General features: G+C 34.9%; 1 protein-coding gene across 4 annotated transcripts in view; it reads left to right on the forward strand.

Annotated features, from left to right (window-relative positions):
- Positions 1 to 23526, forward strand: part of shtd (anaphase promoting complex subunit 1) — an 844012-nt gene that overhangs the window by 138997 nt on the left and 681489 nt on the right. For all 4 annotated transcript variants that reach the window (XM_090401046.1, XM_090401047.1, XM_090401049.1 and 1 more), the window contains 2 exons: positions 2207 to 2466; positions 8439 to 8621. In XM_090401046.1, coding sequence (XP_090257172.1) covers positions 2207 to 2466; positions 8439 to 8621 — 443 coding nt within the window. The remainder of the gene's footprint in view (positions 1 to 2206; positions 2467 to 8438; positions 8622 to 23526) is intronic.

Raw genomic sequence — 23526 nt, forward strand, 5'->3', positions numbered from 1 at the left:
CTGCCTTTTCACATTTCAAGCCTTTGATGGCTTTTTCTACTTCAAGTATGGATATGTAATCCTGACTGTATGCCTGGTCAGTGTTTTTTATCACTATGCTGTCATCACTGCTTGTTTCATTTAGCAAATTTTCAAATTAATTACTCCATACTTCAAGGATATCTTTTTCTCCCGTTTTCATTTCACCTTTATCATCTCTAACTCCTTTTACCTCCATTCCTAAGCTTCTTCAACAACCTCCAGAATATTTTGCCACCTTCTTGATATATATTTTCTATGTTCTTGTCAAAGTCCTTCCATGACTTTTGTTTAGCTGGTTTTACACACTGCTTCGCTTTCTTACATTTGTCTCTGTATTCTCTAAGAGCACATGCTGACTTATTTGCCAGGAACTTTTGATATGCTTTCTTCGTTTCCTTCACTGCCTCTTTAACTTCCTGTGTCCACCATGGAGTTCTAATTTTTCTATCCTTGCAGACAACTTCACCAAATGCCTCTCTAGCTTCATCAGTCAAGGTTTTCTTCAAGGCTTGCCACTGAATCTCCAAGGTTTGGTTCCTGTTCTCAAACTCTTTCATTTTTCCTTCAATAATCTTTGCGTATTTTAGTCTACAGTTCACATCTGAGAGCTGCTCAACTTTTATTCGCTTTAAAACTTTCTTAGATGTTATTCTTTTCAATACAAAATTCAATTTTATCCTGCTCAAGATCAAATATTGATCACTTCCAATTTCAAATCCTCTGTACACTCTGGTGTCCTGCACCAGGGAGAAAACATCACTATCAACAATAACATAGTCAATGAGACTTTTCTTATTCGTTGCCTCTTCTCTCCTTGTGAATTTGTGCACATTTGTATGTTGGAACATGGTGTTAGTAATAACCAGTCCGTGTCCTGAGCAGAAATCCAACAGGTGTTTGCCATTATTATTAGCTTTGCTCTTTTCTCCAAATTTTCCCAAAACATTTTTGTATGTCTGACAATCACTTCCTACTCTGCTATTTAGATCCCCAACCAGAACTAACTTTTCCTTTTTCATTGTGTCAGTAGCTTTCTCTAGAGCCTCAAATAATTCCTCCACTTCTACCTTAGTAGAACTTCTGTTGGACCAAAGGCACAAATAAGTCTTATTGTCCAGTTCCCCATTCTCATATTTGCCCACATTACTCTACTTGAGACTGACTGCCATTCAAGAAGATTAGCCTCGTATTTTGTGTTGAATACTATGGCTACTCCTTCTTTTCCTTGATTGTCATTGCCTGAATATAACATTTTGTATTTATTGCTCAGAAAGATCTCACCAGTTTTTGTCTTTTTTGTTTCAGTCACCCCTATTATGTCCATCTAGTACTTATCTGATTCCTCCGCTATTTCCATTTCTTTGCCATTCAGGCTTCTTATGTTGATAGTACCAATCTTTAACTCTGGTGGTGTTGGGTTGGGTTGGGGTGTGTTTTCAGATTTGTTCCAGTAGCTGACTTTTCGCTGTTTGTACTGGTTACCTGGCGAAAACAACGGGGGCCTTGTTTAACCAGGCAACGCCCCAGCTGGCATGAAATTTTGTCATGTTGTACCATCATTTTGTATTTTGGTTTAACCAATAGGAATACAATTTGGTCGGCTAAATACCAAATTGCCAGCCCATCCTCATTCGTTCACTATCCAGGTAGATGCCCAACAGGGTGCACCACGAGAAGGTGAGGATTGGTCATTAGGTCAGAAGCCCTGGTCGGTTCTCCGCATTCCTTGAAAGGCTATGTGGAGGTCTCCTCTCAGTTATACAGCCTTGACCCTTAAGCACCCAATCTGCATAATCTTAAATTGGTTAATTTTTCGTGTGTTCATCATGCTTTAGCTTAGATCCAAAAGCAGACATCTAAGAATATTAATTAACATTATTAATTTTTATGGCTAATTTTGTGTAGGAGTGATGCCCTAAAAATTGAATAAAAAACCAATGACATTATACAAAAGGGGTATTCCTAAACAGCAATAGCCATAAAAATTAATATTTATGTAGAGGAGTAACATCGAAATTTTTCCAGAAATAATACCTATATTAATTAACTTTTTTGTTGTAGTTATTAGCCAATATTTTGTCTTGGTCTCGAAAGCTTTTTTTATATTGAACTTTGAAAATATTATAATATGTAAGAGCACATTGGATTTTATGTAATATTCTGATTTTTTACTGATGAATTTTAGGAATCTAATCTTTCATACCTAAAAAATGGAGATATGGGCAATTCTTGGGTAACAGATACTCCTTTAACTCATGGCACAGCTGTATTACCTCGTAGCAATAGTCATTCACGGATTACTTCATTATCAAGTCATTCTCCTACTTGTAGTTACAGTACTAGTTCACCATTTAGAAGCCATCCAGCAAGTCGCGCATCTTCACCTGTTTATTCAAGGTCTCAAAGTCCTTCTGTTTCAAATCTTACTCACATGGCAACACTCAGGTAAGAAATTAAAGTTTGTAGTAATGTGTTGATGTTGCTTAAATTAGTATTGGACAATTTAATGGCACATATCAGTCATTGCAATGGCATCTAAAAGGACAACCACTTGAATTAAAAAATACTGCCATTGGCCTGAAGGTTTGATATAGAAAAAAAACTCTTTGAAATTGAAAAATTGAAATATCAGTGTTGTTAATAGTGACATAAAGAGAAAAATCTAATATCTTGAGTATCTTCTGCACTAAAAATCTGGAGTTCAACAGAGGACAACTGGAGATATCAAATGCTATTATTAATTTTATTTATAATCATTCTCATTTCCTGATATGTAGTAACCTTCAGCAGTATACATAACATTTACAGTACTACAAGATTAAGTGTACATCATTACCAGCATCTTGTGAACAGGTTTTTTCCAAATCTTATTTGTTAGGTTTGTGTTATCAGATTTTACATGTAGTTTTCTTCTTCACCCTATCATGAATCTAGTCTAGGTAGCCTGTTTCGGCCCAGTGTTTCATCAGCCTGCCTCTGATTCTGTGACCTTTTGGTTTGCAGAAGGCATATTTGAAGGCATATTTGAAAGGAGGAGGGACAGAACCCCCCTTTCAAGTCTTCAAAATTCGAGTAATCAGAATTCAAGGAGAACTGGTCTCAGGGTGGGGTGCAAGGAGAAGCGGAACCCCCCTTTTGAGTCTTCAAAATTCGAGTCATCAGAATTAAAGGAGAACTGATCTACCAGTCCGGAAAACGGGGGGGGGGGGCATTCCATCAGAAGAGCCATTCCATACACCAAAAATGACATTTTTGCTGTATGGAATGGCTCTTCTGATGAACTTCAACAATTTCTCAATAAGTTAAACGCATTTCATCCTAGGATCAAGTTTACCCTAGAAGTAGAATCAAATCAGCAGTTAGCCTTTTTAGATCTTCTAATTCTTCGCCAACCAGATGGTAACCTACATTTCTCAGTTTATAGAAAGAAGACTCATACAGGCCATTATATCCATGCGGAATCTCATCACCATCCCAGTCAAAAGGCAGGAACTATTAAAACACTGGTTCATCAGATGATCTTTTACAGAAAGAACTACAATATATAACTTCTTCCTTTCTATCTAATGGTAATAAGAATTGCTTCATTGAAAGAACTTTGAGTAGTTTTAATATGTCTTCCTCTTCAAACACAGAGGAAATAACGCACATTACTATCCCTTATGTACAAGGCATCAGTGAATGTATAGCAAAAGTTTTAAAACCACTGAATATTTTTGTTGCTTTTCGACCGTTTAGAAAAATCTCCAACTTTCTCACTTCTCCTAAGGACAAGCTTCCACATCATAATCATCCAAGTGTCTACCAGATTCCGTGCTCTTGTGGATTATCTTATTTCGGACAAATGGGAAGATCTGCCTCTATTCGGCTAGAAGAACACCAATCTTATATTGAATACTTTAAACCTGAAAAGTCTGGACTTTCTGAACATGCCATCTTCACTAGACACAGAGTTCATTGGAGAAAGACAAGAGTTCTTCACAAAAGTCAGTTTCTCATGGAACACCTTTATAAAGAAACACGTGAAACTCTACTTCATTCTCCTAACTTAAACAGATCCGACGGCTTACGTCTATCCCCTTTATGGGAGATAGTACTTTACAAATCAGCTAATCTTTCCTAACTTTTTATTGTATTAAATTTTTTTTTTTTTTTTTTTTTTTTTTTTTAGGAAAGTTATTGACCTTTTTAGTTATCTTACACCAGCTACTTAGGTGGCGCTTTTTGGAATTGTCAGTTAGTGTTTAATTTTTTGTGCCAATTATTGTACTGAAGATGCCTGTGACACACAGGCGAAAATTATACTATTAAATAATATTTCTACGTGAGTTTTTTCGTTATTTATTATGTATAAATAAATAAATTGCTGAAGTCAATTATACCAAATGTGTCCAAAAGTAATTTAATTTTTAGTAGCCATTCATCCCACTTTCAACACGAGGCAGGAGAATTCTACTGAAGAAAATAGTCCTACTTTCCAGTAATTGAGATAATATTCAAACAAACATTGCTTCTATTTCAAATGAAGAACAAGAATTCTTGCATAACATAATGGAAATACATATATCAGTGTTTTCTGTTCTTTTCACCACTAATGGTAGGAACTTTCTTTACGTTCGATTGAATAGATTCTTGTAAGAAATATCTATTAAATATGAGCATTATATAAGTTGCCATTAACAGACTATATATCTGTGCACTTGTTAAATAAAACTTCCATTTTATTCTTTATATTTATGGAAATTCTGGATCCACATTATTCCATAACTTTGAATTTATGTCTCTACACCATGCTGTCTATATAGTCAATGAGATCAAGTGATTTATGAGCTGCATCCAGAAAGTAAGGTTCATTCAGAATTTACTGCCAAATAAGTTATGGGAGTGGGGTTCTGAATATGTGGTAGCATAGAACGACGCAATGTGTTCACGATGAAAAGTGCAGTGGCTCACCAAATGTGGTGACAGACGATTTGGGGAAACGACACCATTGCTTAACCTTATTGTTATTCATTACAGCCTGTAAACATTATACAGTCAGTGGTGAATTACTGCACTATTATTTTTTCTTTTTCACCAACAAAAATTATCACACCACAAACCTCATAGTACTTATTATAAATTATTTGTAGAAGACAATAAACAATAATGGAATGAAAGTAAAATTGCCAACAGCTAGCTAATCAATCACTCTATTCTACCATGCATGCGTAACCCATCTCCCATATCTTATTTGGCGATAAATTCTGAACGGACTTTACTTTCTGGATGCACTTTATATAAATCAGAAAGAGGGTAGGTGTGATGACAGAGCCCTGAAGGATACCTGCATTTGAGAGAAAATTGGCAATCCAATTACAAAGGGAGGAAGGCATTTCGTATGATGGTAAGTTGTTGAGAGACCCTTCATCTTCATGACAGACCTTATGAAATGCCTTAAGGTTCAACAGCACAAGTTTCTCCAAACCTTTCCATGGCACCCAGATGTGTGGATCTGCGGATCACCATTTTTTTAGGAATTGGCTGTACAGTATATGGGCTTGCTTCCATGCTGTGGGGTTGATGCCAGCTGAGTATAATATAGTATATAAGATTAATCTTTAGAGGTACCTGTGGCATAATTAAAATTGATAACTTAACATTTATAAAACCATTTTAGTTATTACTCTTGGTTTTATACGTGTTAAGTTATTAATAGTGTATAAATGATGAACAACACATGTTAGTTGAGGTACTGTTAAGACCCAATCATAGGAACTGAATCCTCATATGATTGAGTTCTACCAAAATTTATGACATAATCATATTCGAGTCCTCTGAGTGCTAGAAAAAGAGAATAAAAATGAGAAGTAAGAACATCTGCTTCATGATTTTGGTAGCCATTTAGGGGCAATGGACTCTGCAACTGTTACTGACTCATGACTGATAGGTGATGGTCTATTCATACATAAGATGACTGACTTCTCACACAGTGAGATTTTTGAATCATACAGTGTACGTAAATCTGAAATGGTGTATTGTTATAATGCATGGAAGACTGCATTAAGAAGCATGTGATGATGTGATTAAGGAAGGTTGTGTATATGAAGACAACACACAAAACTAATCTTTAATCTTTAAAGGTACCTCTGGTATGACTATAAACAATAAATTACATGATAACTATGGTAATTAACTTTAATGAAATGAAAGTACAGATATTTTGTACTGAAAATAACAGTACATCATCAGCGTGTAGAATCAAAGCAAATCAAAGGAATCGGAGTACAAAGTACATACAGCAGTCGGTGGTTTACCGATTAAAAACTGTTGCCGCATGCTAGAAATTAATATTAATAAATAATATTATTAAAATATTATTAAAAACTATTTTTGATGGTTAAGATTAGAATCTCCCAAACTTTTGGGAGAGAGAAACAATCGTTCCAATTCAGATTTGGCTGATGTAAATGGGTTTCACAACTTTCTTTGAAAAGGCATTCATATTTAAACCTGCTTCTATGGAGAAGACTATCTTCATCCCACTGTTTAGTGTCTAGTGTCAATACTATGTTGTACCAGAAGACTTTTGAGGTTTCATGTATTTGATATAATATTGATGTTCATTAATTATTTTTTTTTCACACAGAATGGCCTGTCTTGCCCTGGTAAATGCCAGTTAATGATAGAGGTGACAGTTTGTCTTTTGTAGATGGCAAGATGAGAAATTTTGTTGATAGGAAAATATGTGGGAATGAGATGATACTACTTCAAAATTCTACCAATCGGTTAAGAGATACCAGAAATATAAGGGATTGGAACCTTGCAGTCTGTTGAAGAATCCTGAGGTGTTGGAACATAGGAGTCAATTATCTGCTGGATTTGATTGGGGTTGTAACCATTAAATTCCATTAACATTTTGATAGTGAGAAAGATGTTGTTGTAAGCTTGCGGGAGAGGAGCACACTTTATGTGCTCTGTTAATTAAAGATTTGATAACACCAATTTTTTGAGAGGTGTGATGAGCAGACTTTTGATCATAGTATCTGCCAGTAAAGATAGGTTTCTGATAAACACTTGTTGATGAATTACCGGAGGCTGTGCACGTAAGAAGGATGTCAACGTTAATGGAATTGAATGGTTTCAACCCTAATCAAATCCAGCAGATAATTGACTCCTATGTTCCAGTACTTCAGGATTCTTCAACAGACTGCAGGGTTCCAATCTCTGAACTGATTGGTAGAATTTTGAAAGAGTATCATCTCATTCTTACATATTTTCCTATCAATATGTAAGAATGGCATAAAATTTCTCATTTGTTGCCATCTATAAAAGACTAGCTGTCACCTCTATCATTAGCTGGCATTTACCAGTACCTTGTGAATGTAATCTAACATACTTTGGGCAGACAGGCCGTTCTGTGGAAAAAAGAATTTAAAAAAAAAAAATCAAAGAAAGTTGCAAAGCCCTTTGTCATTGGCCAAATCTGAATCGGAACGATTATCTCTCTCTCTCCCCCAAAAGTTTGGGAGATTCTAATTTTATGTAACAATCAAAAATAATTTTTAATAATATTTTACTAATATTTATTAATATTAATTTCTAGCACACGGTAACAGTTTTTAATTGGTAAACCACCGACTGCTGTATGTGTACTTTGTATTCTGGTTCCTTTGATTTGCTTGTTTCTGCACATGATGATGTACTATTATTTTCAGTATGAAATATCTGTACTTTCATTTTATTAAAGTTAATTACTGTGATTATTGTGCAATTTATTGTTTATAGCACACAAAACTATAACAGAGCAGGAATGAAGGAAGGAAGTGCCTTTGTGAACAATTTTTTCTTTGTTTTCTGGAGTTAGCTGAAGAAAAACTTTAAATTCCTGCTTATTGTAAATAAGTAAGAGAAAAATATTTGAAGAAGAAGAATATGTTGAATATGTAATGCATCAATTATATATAAATTGTATGTATAGTAGTCTAACCTAGACGGTTATGGTCTTTATTGTTACAAGATTGTTCTCACTTTGAAAATCTCACAAAAGGAGTGAACCTTTCTTACATAATCTGATTGTGAACCCTGTGTGTTTCCTTTCATTTTGGCTCACTACTGTGATATGTGTGTAGTCCTCTTGAAGGGTCATAACAGGTATGCATCTCTTGAGCGTAGTAGATGGAATTCCATCAGAGCCAGCTTCCTGTTTGTTATCCAGGAATATTTTCAAAATTCTTTAATGGTTATAAATAAAACATCATAAATGTGTTTCATCTAGATTTTTTAAGTTTGGCTTTTCACGTTAAATGATTTAATATTTTCAAGATAATTAAGACTATATAAGCAGCATTCACTCAATAATGCACCTTTCTTGAGATTACAAATTATTTTATGATTTACAACTTTTCATTGTTAAGTGATCTTTTTTTCTTCCCCAGTCGTTCACAGTCACCTTTAACAACGAGCACCACTAATCATCGGTTATCTTTCACACCCCCATCCGCACAAACGTGGACACCTGCCACTCCTCATTCTCCAATGCAGAATTACTTTGCCTTTGATCTAATTGATCCATTAGCTCCTGATTTCTGTTTAGATCATGAATGGACAGAACCACAAAGGTAAATTACTTAAAAATTAATTTTTACCAGTAATATGTTTGAATTTATTAATTTGATAATTGGATGAGTTGTATACTCTGTTGAAGATATATTTTCCAGTTTTGTATTGATTGCATGCTTCTGCGGCTGTCTACCATTTGGCCCAGAAATTTGTGTAGTATATAGCACTAAGGATAGTTATAGCATATTGTAAATCAAATAAGTGATTTGTATTTTTGTAAACCCTGGTTAAACCATCGAGGTAGTTATTTCATTTTTGTTAAACCAAACCTTTGAAAATGTGATAATATGTGTTGGCTTGCAAGTTAGTCTACTTTCAGCACAAGATATCTTAATTGTGCATTATTGCAGTAACCTCTCATTATAGTGAATGCTAACTATCACTACAACAAACTACCAAAAAAAAAAAAAAGTTCCAACAAAACTCCATAGATTGCAATGCTGTTCTAAAAGAAATACATTGCAAGAAATGGGGTAGGATTATTTCAACGTTGAGGATCACAATTTCTCACACTTTTAGAATCGAAAGGTGGCCATTATGATTTAAGTTTGGCTGATGTAATGGTGCTTCAGAACTTTAAGTGTTCATATTTTTAAATACTATTATGTAATAATTTGGTATTGTTTGAAAGAATCCTGTGGCAAATGTCATTCCATCCTGAGCCAGAACAGATATATATATATATATATATATATATATATATATGGATTAATATGCTGAATATTGACTCTGATGTTCTGAAATATGTTTCTCAACCTGTCTTCCTGTTTTATCAAAGTATGTAATTACATGAACATGAAACTTGATAAACAGGTATGTCAAGGAGCCCCTCCATGTGAGACTCCTGTTCATGGTGGAGGGGATTACCTCATAATGGTACTGGCCTTTTCATTCTTATTCTTTCTCTATGCTTTTCTTCCCATATTCTTGCTGTATATCTCCCAAGTCTATATTACTATCCTATCTTCTATGCCACTATCACTAGGATCCAATATCTGCTGCTGTGTTTGCCATGTGGTGTGAGCCATGGATATCCAGAAAGGGGGAAATCCTGTTAGTCTTGCACTACTTTGGCAAGAAAGGTGGTCATGGATAGCCATACCAGAATTGCTTGGTTAGCATGCAAGCATGGCTGCAAGGGTCATTGGTGATGGAGTAAGTCTCCTTCTCAGTGGTCAGGAAATGGGATTGAAGTCGCAAGCTGTAGTGCTGGTATGGCATCCAGGGTAGCCGTGCTGTTCCACTCCTCAGCAGAATCATTACTTGCTGGATTACAGTGTTCATGTTTGGCTCCATGGTGGGTAGGGAGCTCTATCATTACTGAAACAATTCCCTTTGAGAATCAGTAAATTTTCATCCTCAGGAGTCTTCAACAAGTCCCAACCATATCCAGAAATCACTGTAACATCAACTGAAAGCAAAATGAAGAAACAAAAAAGTATCAGAGACAGCAATAAACATACCAGCCTTTTTAATATCACGCTGAACTGAAGAACATTCACTTGGGAAAATGTCACCCTTCTTCATCCCGAAGAGTTTGATAAGGATGGTAGGATCACCAAAGTCAGTGAATAAACTCCATTCAGGGGACATTCTTGTAGAAACAACTCGGACACAATAAGAGAAACTCCTTTTTGCAACATCTATCAGTTTTGTGAGCATTAATATAATGAAATATTCTTGAAGAGTAATATCAGAGTGGGATCTCCTTGATGTTCCTGACAAAGAGATTTGCTTAGAAATGACAGACCAAGGAGTGAGAGCCACGAGGTGAATGCATACGTGTAGGGATAGTCACCTGGTTCCCACCAGGAATATCATCCTTACTTTCAACACACCTAAACTACCAACTTCTGGGAAAGCATTATATATAAACTGTCCATTAATTATTAAAAGAACACATAAGACCACAGTAATAACTTTTTATTGAAGGTACACATTGTACCTTTAATAAAAAAAGTTATTACTGTGGTCTTATGTGTTCTTTTAATAATTATACTATGCCACAGGTATCTCTAAAAAAAAATGTAAACTGTCCAATTAAGGTCTACATCCTGTGAACCCTTTGCATTGTCAGAAGTATGGTCATTCTTGAGCTTCCTGTCATGGCTATTCCATCTGTGTCCGATGTAGCAGTAAAGTTCACAAGAACAAAGACTAAGAGCAAAACAACCTGATTGTGACGGTGATCATGCAGTGTTGTTTAAGAGGTACTTGTGGCATGAGAGATTTCTTCAATTAACACAAAAAACAAGAGATAATATTATTTATTGAGTAGTATGGAATATTAATTGAATATTAAATAAATAATGTTATTTATTTAACACCTATATATTAATAATCAGGCTGAATATTAGCAGCCATCAGTAGTGACAGTAGTTAATTAACAAAGTAGAATGCAAACAATGGATTGATCTTGAAAAATAAGAGGCGCATGATGTTATACATAAAACAGTGTAATGGTATAACTGAGGATATTGATAATTCTTTAGCTATTTAAAAAAATAAAAATTGCTGATGTGTGATTAAAATAAGACTCCCATATCTTAGAGAGAGAGAGAATTGATCCAATTTAAGTTTGGTTGGTGGAGTAAGGACTTAGCACTATTCAAATGCATACTTACATCGATGAAGTAAGCATGTTTCAACCATAGGATGTTGTGGTCTGTATCTGTTCTGTGCTATGCCAAGCCAAATTTTTCAAATTTACTGTTGTAATGTAAGATTAGCATTCTCTTTTCTACAGTGTTCAGTTTGTTCAGAATGAGAATGATGACAGTTACAAGGAACTTGGTAGACACCAGGAAGAGCTAGAGGAGAAAAGAATTATAAAACTGGAGGAAAACTCATGTAAAAAACTTGAGTGTAGAATTTTTGCCTAAGTATCATAGGCATTGTCAGAAGTATGGTCAGGGGAGACATTCTTAAAAGCTCTCTTGATAAAAAAATTGCTAAAACCATTAGATAAAAAGATGGAATTAATATGTTGTAATTCTTTCTGTAACAGTTCAACTGAAGAACATAAAGAATGAGCATGAAATGCTAATGTTTTAATAGTTCCAGCCTCTTGACTAGGATGATGATGATGAGATTCAGCATGGATGTAACAGTCTGTATAATTAAAATGTAGGCAACCATCTGGTTGATAAAGAATTAAAAGATCTAAAAAGGCAAATTGCTTATTTCATTCTTCTTTTTCTAAGGCAGATTGGATCCTGGAATGAAGTGTATTTAATTGAGAAAGAAACTGCTGTAACTCTGAGGAAGAGCCATTCCAAATTACAAAAATATCATCCACATATCTGAGCAACATATAAAAATATGTTGCTCAAAGTGTTCCATGAAAAAGTTGGCAGTATTAGGAGAAATGTCCATGGCTGTTCCTTCGATTTGTTGATATAATTTGTTTTTAAAGGAGAAATAACCAGAATGTATTACAAAAGAGTTTAACAGGTAATGAAATAGTTTATCAATATCTGAAGGAAATTCTTGTTGAAGTAATTCAGTGGTATCAGATAAAGGTACATAAGTCAACAAGAATACAACATCTAAACTAATCATCTCTGAAGCATCCAAATGAAGATCAGAAATTTTTTTAAAATCCCAAGTGTTTTTTTTTATATAAGTAGCAGTTCTAGTTGAAGCAGCAAGTAACTTTACTTCACTGTCTCCTAACTAAAACAGATCCGATGGTCTCTGTCTATTCCCTTTGTGGAAGATAGTACTTTTTAAGCCAGCTAATCTTTCCTAACTTTATTTCGTTTAAATATATATACTTTTTAAAAAAAAAATAAGTTAGAAAATTATTGATCTTTTTTAGTTATCTTACATCAGCTACTTAAGTGGAACTTTTTTAAAATTTAATGTTTAATTGTTTTTTTTTTTTGTGATCTTGTGCTGATGATGCATGTGATATTTAGGTGAAAATTCTATGCTAATAAAGTTTGTGAGTTTTCCTCCAGTTTTATAATTCTTTTCAATATGGCAGCTTGTGTCTTTTCATTATTGAAAAACAAATAGCTAGAGGAAGCTGTTTATTTTTTGAAGATGGAAACCATGCCAATAATTTGTTGATAGGAAGAAAAGTGGCCACTAAATTGTATTTGTTAAGAATTCTGGAAATGGGTTTTGAGATGCCAGAAATGCAAGGAATTGGAACTCGGTGTACTGTTCCCGATGTTATTTAAGCTAGGATTATAGGAATTAAAAAGTTGATGCATGGTCCTTTCTGAGAGGCCATTGAATTTCATATCATTTGATGTTTAACAGGTCCTGCTGTAATAGTTGAGGCATAGAAGAAATAGTATGAGCACATTGCGATACAGATTTTATAATTCCAATCTTCTGTGATGGATGGTAAGCTGATTGCTGTTGAATGTTGTGTCCAGTGAAAGTAGACTTTTGATAGATGGAAGTAATTAATTCATCTGATGGTGAACAAAGGAGTAGAATATCTAAAAAGGACAACTTGTTGTCTCTTTCCGTTTCCATAGTAATGTTACGTTTGTATATCTCTGATATTGATATATCGAGGCAATATATTTGACTTTATCCTTTCCTACTTCAGCCGCTATATCAAATTCTATCTCATGTACCTCTTTGGTTGCACCATTGTTATGTGATCTTCATTAATATTAATCTTAATGTTATGTCTCGCTTCTCTTATACCTTTTTTTACGTAATTTAACCTTTTAAGGGCCACCAGAAATTACCTGTTCCCTGAATTCTACGAGAAAAAAAAAATTTTTTTTTTTTTCTGCGTCAGCCTGGACCTTAAGGTTAGAGATAAACTCAGCCTTTAGGGTAATCATAGAATATCAGGTGCCACTAATAATGCTAATTGAATTCTTAGAAAGCTTTGGGTTCTCTGGCTTATTTTAATTTATTTGCAGTCATGCCCTACTATTTTCAATTGGGGTATTCCCGCACACACACACACAATCACAGGTTCGAAATTTTATGAAGGGTCAGGGTCAGTCATCATGATCAGAAACACATGTAAGTAAGGAATCAAAATATATATTAAACTCATTATATAATGCCATACAAGTTAAAGTGGTTATCAAATCTAATTTTAAACTTCTACCATTCATTCACTCTCTCACTCTTAAAACCATTATGCATTGACTTCAAAATGTTAGCAAATTCAATAACTCAACATATAATACATTCTTAATTACAGCTCGATTGGACATTAAGGCATTTTAGCACATTTATAATCTTTCTCGGATTAATTACGACAGAATCTCTATTTAACTGAAAGTTCTTAAAGTTCATTTCAAAAGCATAGTCATTTACATAAATTTTAGTTTTTCATTCTTTCTTCCATTTTACAAATTTTAGGTTGCATTCTCTTAACACTGTTAGTCAATTCTCAAAAGGGGACTAGAACAAGTGAGAGTACTTATCTATTCTTTTTCGGTTTTCTTCCATCCTTCCTTCTTTGTTTCGATTCTGGTTGTCTCGATCTTATCACCACGTGGGTTACACGTACTTGCCTGAGCTGGGCGCTGTCTCTCTGCTAAGGTTTTACGTCGATGACCTTCTCATTATGACCCACGGTCGATCTTGCTGAAATCTGCTGCGGTGTCATGCTGGATCCTATCGTAAGTCAGCCCTCAAAAATGAAAGCTGAACTGCGATGAACTCTTGGAGCACGCGAAGAGAAATCCAGTAACAAGAAAAAACGGGGGTGATTTATGTCCGTGTCGCGGGTTTTATTCGCTCCCCTAGAGTGCCACCTTTCTGAGTTTGAATTTCTCTTATCATCTCACCCATTAGTCTCAGGCTGGGTGACTTCACCGATCAACATACGGGACTTATTGTTTCCGGGAACTATGCGTCATGATGTCTTCTCAGATGTGATGCCCGCGGGTGCTTACGCTGCTCTTATAGCATTAGGGCGATCTTTGCCCTATGTTGCTGAATAATACGCATTCTTTCATTTATAATATTTCACTAATGATTTCTCTCATATCTGCCCCTTTTGCTGACTTACATTCATGCTAGACATATAGATACATTAATTTAAATTCACATAATTCACAGTTTATCATACAAGATGTTGTTACAAAAAAAAAACATAGTTACACTGCACTAAAAGATAAGTATGCATATATATTTTATGTTAATTGTTAGATTCTGGAATGGTGACGTCATGTAAAATTTGAAGTCGCCTATTTCAGATCTAACAGTAAATTTAATTTGTGGATGTAGAGTATTTATATTCTTTTAAAAAAAAAGTTGGTAACGTGTCTTCATTCTGGGGGCTAGATAGCAAAAATATCATTATATAATGAACCCAAAATGAGGGCTGAGGATGTATGGAGATAAGAAAAGAATGTCTTCCAAATTCTAAATAAAAGTTAGCAAGTGTAAGGTAGAGTGGACTTCCTATTGCGGTTCCTTTAACTGACTGTAAAACTTATTCATACAAATAAAATATCTGGAGTGCATTAAGTCAAACAATTTCAATTTATCCTGTTGAAATGCTTCTGAAAGTAGAGGTAGTGTATTCTCAAGAGGAATGTTTGTGAAGAGAGGTTCTATGTGAAGAGATTATGTGAGAGATTGTATATCTCTCTCTCTTCACATACTGTATTCTAAGTATGATTATATCAGTGGATTGTAGAAACTTTTTTACTTTATCTAGAAAATTGGAAGTATTTTTTATAAATGAGCAGGAGTTGCCAACCTGAGCTTCCAGTATATTGGCTAAAAATTTGGCTATTCAGTAAGTAGAGGAATCTGTGCAGTCAATAATTGGACAAAGAGGAATGTCTTTCTTGTATGTATCATGGGTAAACCATAGAACCTAGGGATTCTAGAAAAATAACTTCTAAGCTTTTCTATGGTATCTCCATTGAGACTTACAACTTCATCTAGTAAAGAGTTCAGTTTTAATGAGATGAATGTTGCGTCTTAAGGATTGTAATGCTTTCATTTCAACTAGGAACAGATGAAATTTCCAGATGAAGTTTATTAGTATCCTCACTAGATAGAGTGAATAAGTTCCATTCAATGTTGAAGAGGAAATCTAAGTAATGTATCCTTTTAGGAACTATGTTGAAATTATATTCTTTTGAAAGAACATAATTTTCATATAGGTTTCACTTTTGACTTAACAGGCACCCTGAGAAGTTTACTACCCAGTTATTTTGGAGCAGTATAAGGTGCACTTTGCTTTGAGACAAGAGAATTGAATTTTCAATCATAAATGTTGGTTGTGATTATTAAAGAACAGCACAGAGAACGTTTAGTCACAGTGAGAACTATATTCGAAAGTTGAGAATCTGTCTACAGTTGAGGTAATGAAATTCTGGAGATCAGCAATAAGACCTATATTTGTTATATTTGAAAGAGAGTGCTTGAATGTTCCATGTATATTATTTCCCACTTATATCCAACACACACACACACACACACACACATATTTATACAGGAATACCTCGATTATCACGATTCTCGATTTATCGCGGTTTGTAATTTGATACCAAAATTCCAATTATTGCATTCCAAATTCGAATTATCGCGGCTGCGAGATGTAGCCCACTACATATGCAACCAGTTCGAGTCGCCACTCTCCAGGTATCGCTCTCTTGTAGCGTTTCGTTTTTATCTGACGGCGCTGCTCACCACTCACCAGTAACTGTCCGCCTTTGCCTGAAGTACATGTGGATATTTATTTCTCTTCTTATTTATCCCTACAATGAATGCTAAAAGAAACAAGGATGATATCAAGTCTACAGCTATCAAGAAGAAATGCAGAGTGATCAGCTTAGAAGATAAGTTGCATATGATAAATAAGTATGAAGCAGGCATAACCAAAGCCAAAATTGCAAGAGAGTTCGGTCTAAATGAATCAACTGTTCACCATATTTTAGCCCACACTGCAAACTATAAGCAACTAGGACAAAATGCATCGACCTTGTCTGCGTCCCAAACCATGAGAAACAGAAGCCATCTTATGATTGAAATGGAAATGCTATTGTCAGTGTGGATAGGAGATTGTAACCAAAAGAGAATTCCTCTTAGTCAAATGACTATAAAAACAAAAGTATTGAATATGTTTGAAACTTTAAAAAGAAAACAATTAGAAAGCAAAAATGATTCGCGTCAGTAGTGGAAGAAACTTTATCTGCAAGTTCAGGGTGGTTTGATCGATTCAAAAAGCGATTGAGCATTCATAGTATTCGTGTACAAGGTGAAATTGCAAGTGCCGATGAAAAAGCAGCAGCTAGTTTTCCTGGTGAATTGCAACAGATCATTGAAGAAGGAAATTATACCGATGTTCAGATATTTAATGCTGACGAAACAGGCTTATTATGGAAAAAAAATGCCCACTAAAATATTTTTAGCGAAAAATGAAAAATCACAGCCTGGCTACAAGGTTTCGAAGGAGCGTGTAACATTTTTACTATGTGGCAATGCTTCTGGAGATTACAAGATGAAGCCTCTCTTTATTTATCGTTCACAAAATCCTCACCCGCTTAGAAGTTTAGATAATAATTTTCTCCCTGTTCATTTGAGATTCAATAGAAAAGCTTGGATGACAAAAACTATTTTTGAGGATTGGTTTAAAAACTGTTTTTGTCCTGAAGCAGAAAGGTACTGCAAGTCATTAAATCTTGATTTTAAAATCTTGTTGATATTAGATAATGCACCTAGTCATCCAGCAGCACTGAATGATTTGTGCAAAAATGTAAAAGTTATTTATTTACCACCTGATACCACTTCCATCATCCAGCCAATGGATCAAGGTGTAATCGCATCCTTTAAGGCATATTGTAAAATTTTAATTTCCTTTTGTGTTTATTTCTATTGTCTTGTCCTTTTTCTATGTCGCCATTGTAAAATTTAATTTTTCCTTTATTTATCTTACGTATTGTTCTCTTTAAATCTTAATTACACTTATATTGCACTTGTATCTGTGCCCTTAGTAAAATCGTTCTCTAGTAAGACTTTATTCTCTTAACGTCTATATTTCTCTTGGCCGATCTTTACATATAAGAATGATGTTAGTGGTTTGGGGAACAAATGGAATATTAATGGTCAATGCCAACTCCCTTGTCTCTACACTGGTTCTAATTCCTTTTTCGGATTCAGGGAAACTTTATTTTTCACTGTGCCACCCCGAATCCTAGATTAACAAAGAATGTAGAATCAGTGAACCAGAAACAGTTTAGCTTACAATCTTATATTACTATAGGTTACGTTTGCAGTCGTAGCCTCACCATAAATTAATCTCCCACTGTGGTCCATATTTTATGAGCAAGTGCAACAGAGAAGAAAATCAGGCAAGTCATCAGTTAAACAAAAAGAACAAAACATTTAATTCAATTGACACATATTACACATTATGAATACACTCTGATTAAGTAATCTGCAATTGCTAAGGAATGAGCACTAATATCTCAGATTCTCTATATCTCTAAGATCATACCATGATCTTAGCATGTATGACAAAGAACTTCATTTATGATTTACGACTTATATTTGAAAGATCACACTTATTCATCAATATTAAAGACATTTGTTAACTGAATTACTAATGTAGCTTCATGTGCTCTCATACAATTTCTCTCACAAAATTCTCATAACTTATTCTATCATTAAAAGACACAATTCCTAGAGTCCTTCCTGAAATTTACAGATATCCTTCTAGTACACATTTACATAAAAAACTAGACAGTACGTTACCAGTTGCTGGGGAAACTATTTGGCCACCTCACATATCTCATCAGGACAAATACTTTCGACTCCACGTTCCTTCTGCTTTTTCTGAGGCATTCTTCAAGGGTTCGATCTCCACATGCTTCTGCCTCCAAAAATAAGTATACGTTATTCTTTGGTGAACTGGCTCAACATCGTAACGAAATCTCTGTAAGCATCGGTGAATATCTTCTGCTAGGCTGGTTGCCGATTGGTAAATTTTTGGGAAATCCGCGGCAAAGTTCCTTAGTCATTATCTCGAATCCACGGGGAACGAGGGGATGCCATGAGGAGGCTCCACACACAATAGCAAGACCACACGAGACCTGGAGGTAAGAGAGCATAAGCCTAAGAGTAAGAAAAAATTTTTTTCTGGCACTGCGCGACTTTTTAAATTGCACACCACACGTTAACACTACGTCATAGATTTCTCCTCCCATTTTTTCAGCATCACTTCACGTCATCCAGTACTGAGCGCCACACACGGAATCCTTAGCGTGATTCTCAGAATGCATGAGTGTGTGTGTGGGGGGGGACTACTTGCTTACGAAAAGGGTGCACTCTGTACTCTTTGTTGCATGTGTTCTCTTTCTCCCAGCAATTTATAAGTACTTACACTTAAGCAATAAGATTTAAGCAATTTAGCAATTCATAATACTTTACGGTATGTCAATACCGTTAAATCTATTACAACATGTCTGATGAACACATAAGCCTATCCACGCATATTAGCAGAGCTAATCTCAGTTGGTATGTCACTTAAACAGAATGCGCAAGGAAAGATTAGCAAAACACGTGTTCTCTGCCAGTTTGGCATGAAAATGACTGAGGAAGACTATGATATAGGTGGATTGATACAGTAAAAAGCCTTAGTAGATAGAAATATAAAATATGATAATGTTGGAGTCTTGACAGGTAACAGATTGACTTGGAGGAAAATTGTAGATAGGGAGTTAGTAATGATGTAAGTTTTTCATGTAGTACTATCATATTCTGTACACCCCTTAAGGGTATATGTCAGAAATTTGATGATGATGATGATAATACTTTACGTTATAACAAAATAAATGAAAGATTCTCAGTTTAGTAATATTTTAGTAATTTACAAGAGTTTAGTATATTCTGATATATCAATAATTGATTCAAAATGTAACCTCATGTTAAGTCTGAATGAAACGTAAATTAATCCAATTTTAGTTTCATTCAGAACTTAACAATGTTGAAGTTGAAGCTATGACTTTGACAGAATTCTGGAAGGCATTCAACATCAAAAATTGCATTGAGAATGTCAAGGAAGCATGTAGTGAAGTAACGTCTAGCAACCTGAGAGCGACGTGGCAAAGGATTATTCCTCATTGTGCAAATGATTTTAAAGGATTTGAAAATGAAGTAACCCATATTATCAATGACATAACTAAGCTTGGCTTCGATCTAGGACTAACAGAAATTGAAAAAGGTGATGTTCAGGACCTGCTTCAGTCACATGATAAGGAGCTTGATGATGAAGACTTAACCTCAAGAGAGAACGTGCTTATGATGCTCAAATAGATGATAATGACGAACAAATTGACGTGGCACCGAAGGAATTTACCCTCAAAGAAATGGACGAAATGTGTAGAATTGCTGAAACTTTTAAAGAAAAAATCTTGCACGGCGATCCTAATCTCAAGCGATCAATGAAAGTTCATCAGGAAATTGAAAATTCCATCCGTTGCTACTGAGTTTTATACGAAGAAAAAAGAAAGAAAAAATTCCACCAGACAACTCTACACCAATTTTTATCCAAGAAAGAATAATTGTATGTAGTGTATGTGCTCCTTATATATAAATAAAGATTAAAGAATAATTTTGTTTTTCTAAATGAACCTTCATTTTTTACTTAACACGTTTAACACATTTCTTTTTTACTTCATTACTTCATATATAAAATTTATTTAATAGATTTGAAAAATCCTTGGCAGTGATCAACCATTTTACATGCATTATTTATCCCGATTATCACGATTCGATTATTGCGATATTTTTTTGTGGCAACAATAATCGAGTATTCCTGTGTGTGTGTGTGTGTGTGTGTGTGTGTGTGTGTGTGTGTGTATATTGATGGTGAGTTGTGGAGTATAAATAACAATATTTGATGAGGCCAGGGATTTGGGAGTGTTGGTGGATAGGGAGTTAAAGTTTAGGGGACACATTGCAAAAGTAACTAAAACAGCTCACCAAATCACTTGGCTTCTGAAAAATACTTTAACATGCAGAGACGAACAAGTTGTTGTTCCTCTGTATCGAGCCTTGATAAGACCCCATCTGGACTTCTGTGCCCAGCTATGGGCACCAGGGTTTCTTCGTGATGGGGAGGAAGTGGAGAGGGTCCAGAGACGAGTGACCAAGATGATAGCAGGTCTGTGGAATGAACCTTATGAGAATAGGTTGAAGATTTGTGGGTTGCAGAAATTGGACGATAGGCGAAGGAGGGGTGATATGATTGAGACATTCAAATTACTGACAGGTTTTTATAAGATTGATCCAGAAGATATTTTTGAAAATATGACTGGTGGTGGGAGGACTAGGGGCCATGCATGGAAGCTGGGCAAGAGCGTGGTTGACAAGGGTGTTAGAGCTAGGTTCTTTACTTGGAGAGTGGTAAATGAGTGGAATAAGCTTCCAGAGTCTGTTGTGGGTGCTACGACTGTGAATGAGTTCAAGGCAAGGTATGATAGATACTGTGTGAATGTTGAATAGTTGTTCTTGACATGATGTTAGGGCCTCCCTCGATGAGTCTGTCGACTCCTTGGAGTTTCCCGGAACAACAACAACAATAATAATAATAATAATATAATTTATTTTAGTAGGTTAGAATGTTTTAGATTTGTATTCGCGATGTGGATGCTTGATGTTGTCTTCAGGGATCAACATGTGTGTATTCAAAGAATGAAGCTCTAGTATAAAACAAAATAAAATAAAATATTTACTGTAAAAATATAAATATATATAATAGATACAAATTTTTAGTACTTCACTATATTTTTCTAAGGAGATTGAACATTCCTTATAGAATTAAAAGTACTAAATTAATTTCTCACTTCTCTAAGACATACAAATAATTAAATGGTGATTCTAAGAATTACTCAGCATGAGCTCAATGATTTCTCATAATCTCTCAGTTAAATTCATTACTGAGAAATAATATTAAGCACTATAGATAACAGATTAAGCACATCATTCAGATGAAAATTCTGTAGTTTTTCTTAGCCGTATGAGAATTTCCTTGGTAGCACTTATTTTATTGATTTTGCTCATTCATTCACTCTGCTTTATCGCTCATTTTTCTTTGAATACAAAGTTGAAGCCTCACCTAATATGCTTGCATATTTCTGTAAGCAAGTTTTCTTAATGCATCTTTTCCTCATTTTTCTGAAGTAGGCATGACGAATAATCGCTCAAACAATAGGAATACATTTAATTGAGCAGTTCCAAATACACTTCTCATAAAAGAAACTTTTCTGCAGATTCCTTATTAATACTTGAAATATCACTTTTCATTAAGCACAAAATATTCTCATTAATCTGTGAGCATGCTCATACATTTTACTATCTTTCAGTTATTTAATTCAGAATTCTGTATCCTTAGGGAGTAATTAAAGATGCAAATAAAACTTTCTGGAGATTAGAGAACTTGGTAATTTATTAGACCCTTCTGGCTCTATCCTTCCTTGCTTACCTACTCTTTGCTTCCTAGTGTTCCTGTTGCCCAGCGACAGCTGTTCTAAAAACAACTAATGCACATGTCTGTTACAAGATTCAAAATGAAACTCAAGTGACAAAATGGCTGCTGTTAATACAGCGATTGTCACAAGCGTTTGGCATAGAATATCACTAAAAAACACACGTACTAATCACAGTGATAAGTTTTAATGCGTAAATATTTCATCCCAAGTATCTTGGGACATCCACAGTACAGTAATTCAAACAATACTAGGAATGACATACAGTTAGGGTACATGATTACGATGGAATCTCACTATGCATGCAGTAACATGTTATAGAAGTAAATTAAAATATAACTGAAAAAAATAAAAAATCATATATAAAGAGACTATTTTACACAATTTTGTATCACAATTTCCCATACTTCAGGAATAGTAAGAACGTCGTTGTGGTTTAAATTTGGTCTGTGTAGTAGGGCTTCAGCACTTTCTTTATATAAATGTTCATGTTTATATAAAGATCTATGTAAAAGTTTCGACTTTTCCCAATGGATCCTATGGTTTGGGTTTTCAACTCTGTGTTGAGAGAGACCAGATTTCTGCCGTTTGAAAAGACGAATGTGGTCTTGATGTTCCAAGATGCGTTTCTGAACAGATCTACTTGTCTGTCGAAAGTAAGACAAATTGCAGGAGCATGGGATCTCATAAACACCAGGTAACATTAGAGGTGAGAGTTTGTCCTTAGGAGAAGGTAACAAGTTATAGATCTGGTTGATGGGTTTGTAAGTAGTGGCAAAATTGTATTTCTTCATAATTTTTGAAAGATGTTTGGAGATGCCTTTGACATAGGGTATGGGAATCCTATGGGCTTCTTCTTGTCTAGGTTGATGTCTAGGGAAGTGACTGATGAATTTTTGAGTTGTTTTAAGATTATATCCATTTAGTATGGCTGTATTTTTTATTATTTCTAGTTCTTGGTTTAGAGTTTCTTCTGAGGAGCCGAATTTGTGTGCTCTGGTAACTAGTGATTTAATGATCCCAAATTTATGAGATGGATGATGAGCGGAAGAATTGTGAATATAGCAACCTGAAAATGTAGGCTTGCGATAGACAGATGTGGCGATGGAACTGTCTTCTTTTCTTTGATACCCTGTGGGGATTCTTTTTCTAGCATAAAGTTGATGTGAGGGTGAAGAAGGTTTATTTTATCTAGAAACAGGTGTAATTCATATTCGGGATGATCCCAGACTGCAAAGATGTTGACATATCGTAGCCAAATTTTTGGTTTGGGTTCAAAAGCAAAAATTTTTTCTTCCAGGTGTTCTAGAAACAGGTTTGCTAAGTTTGGTGATAAAGGAGACCCCATTGCTGTTCCTTCTTGCTTGTAAATTTTACCTTTCCAAGTGAAGTAACCGGATGTAATAACAAATTTGAATAATTCAACTATATCATTAATAATTCTACTGTTTCTTTATAGGGAATGTTAGTG

The sequence above is a fragment of the Typopeltis vanoorti genome, chromosome 11 (genome assembly GCF_054136105.1).
Source record: "Typopeltis vanoorti isolate ZY-2024b chromosome 11, IOZ_Tvanoo_1.0, whole genome shotgun sequence".
NCBI lineage: Eukaryota > Metazoa > Arthropoda > Arachnida > Uropygi > Thelyphonidae > Typopeltis > Typopeltis vanoorti.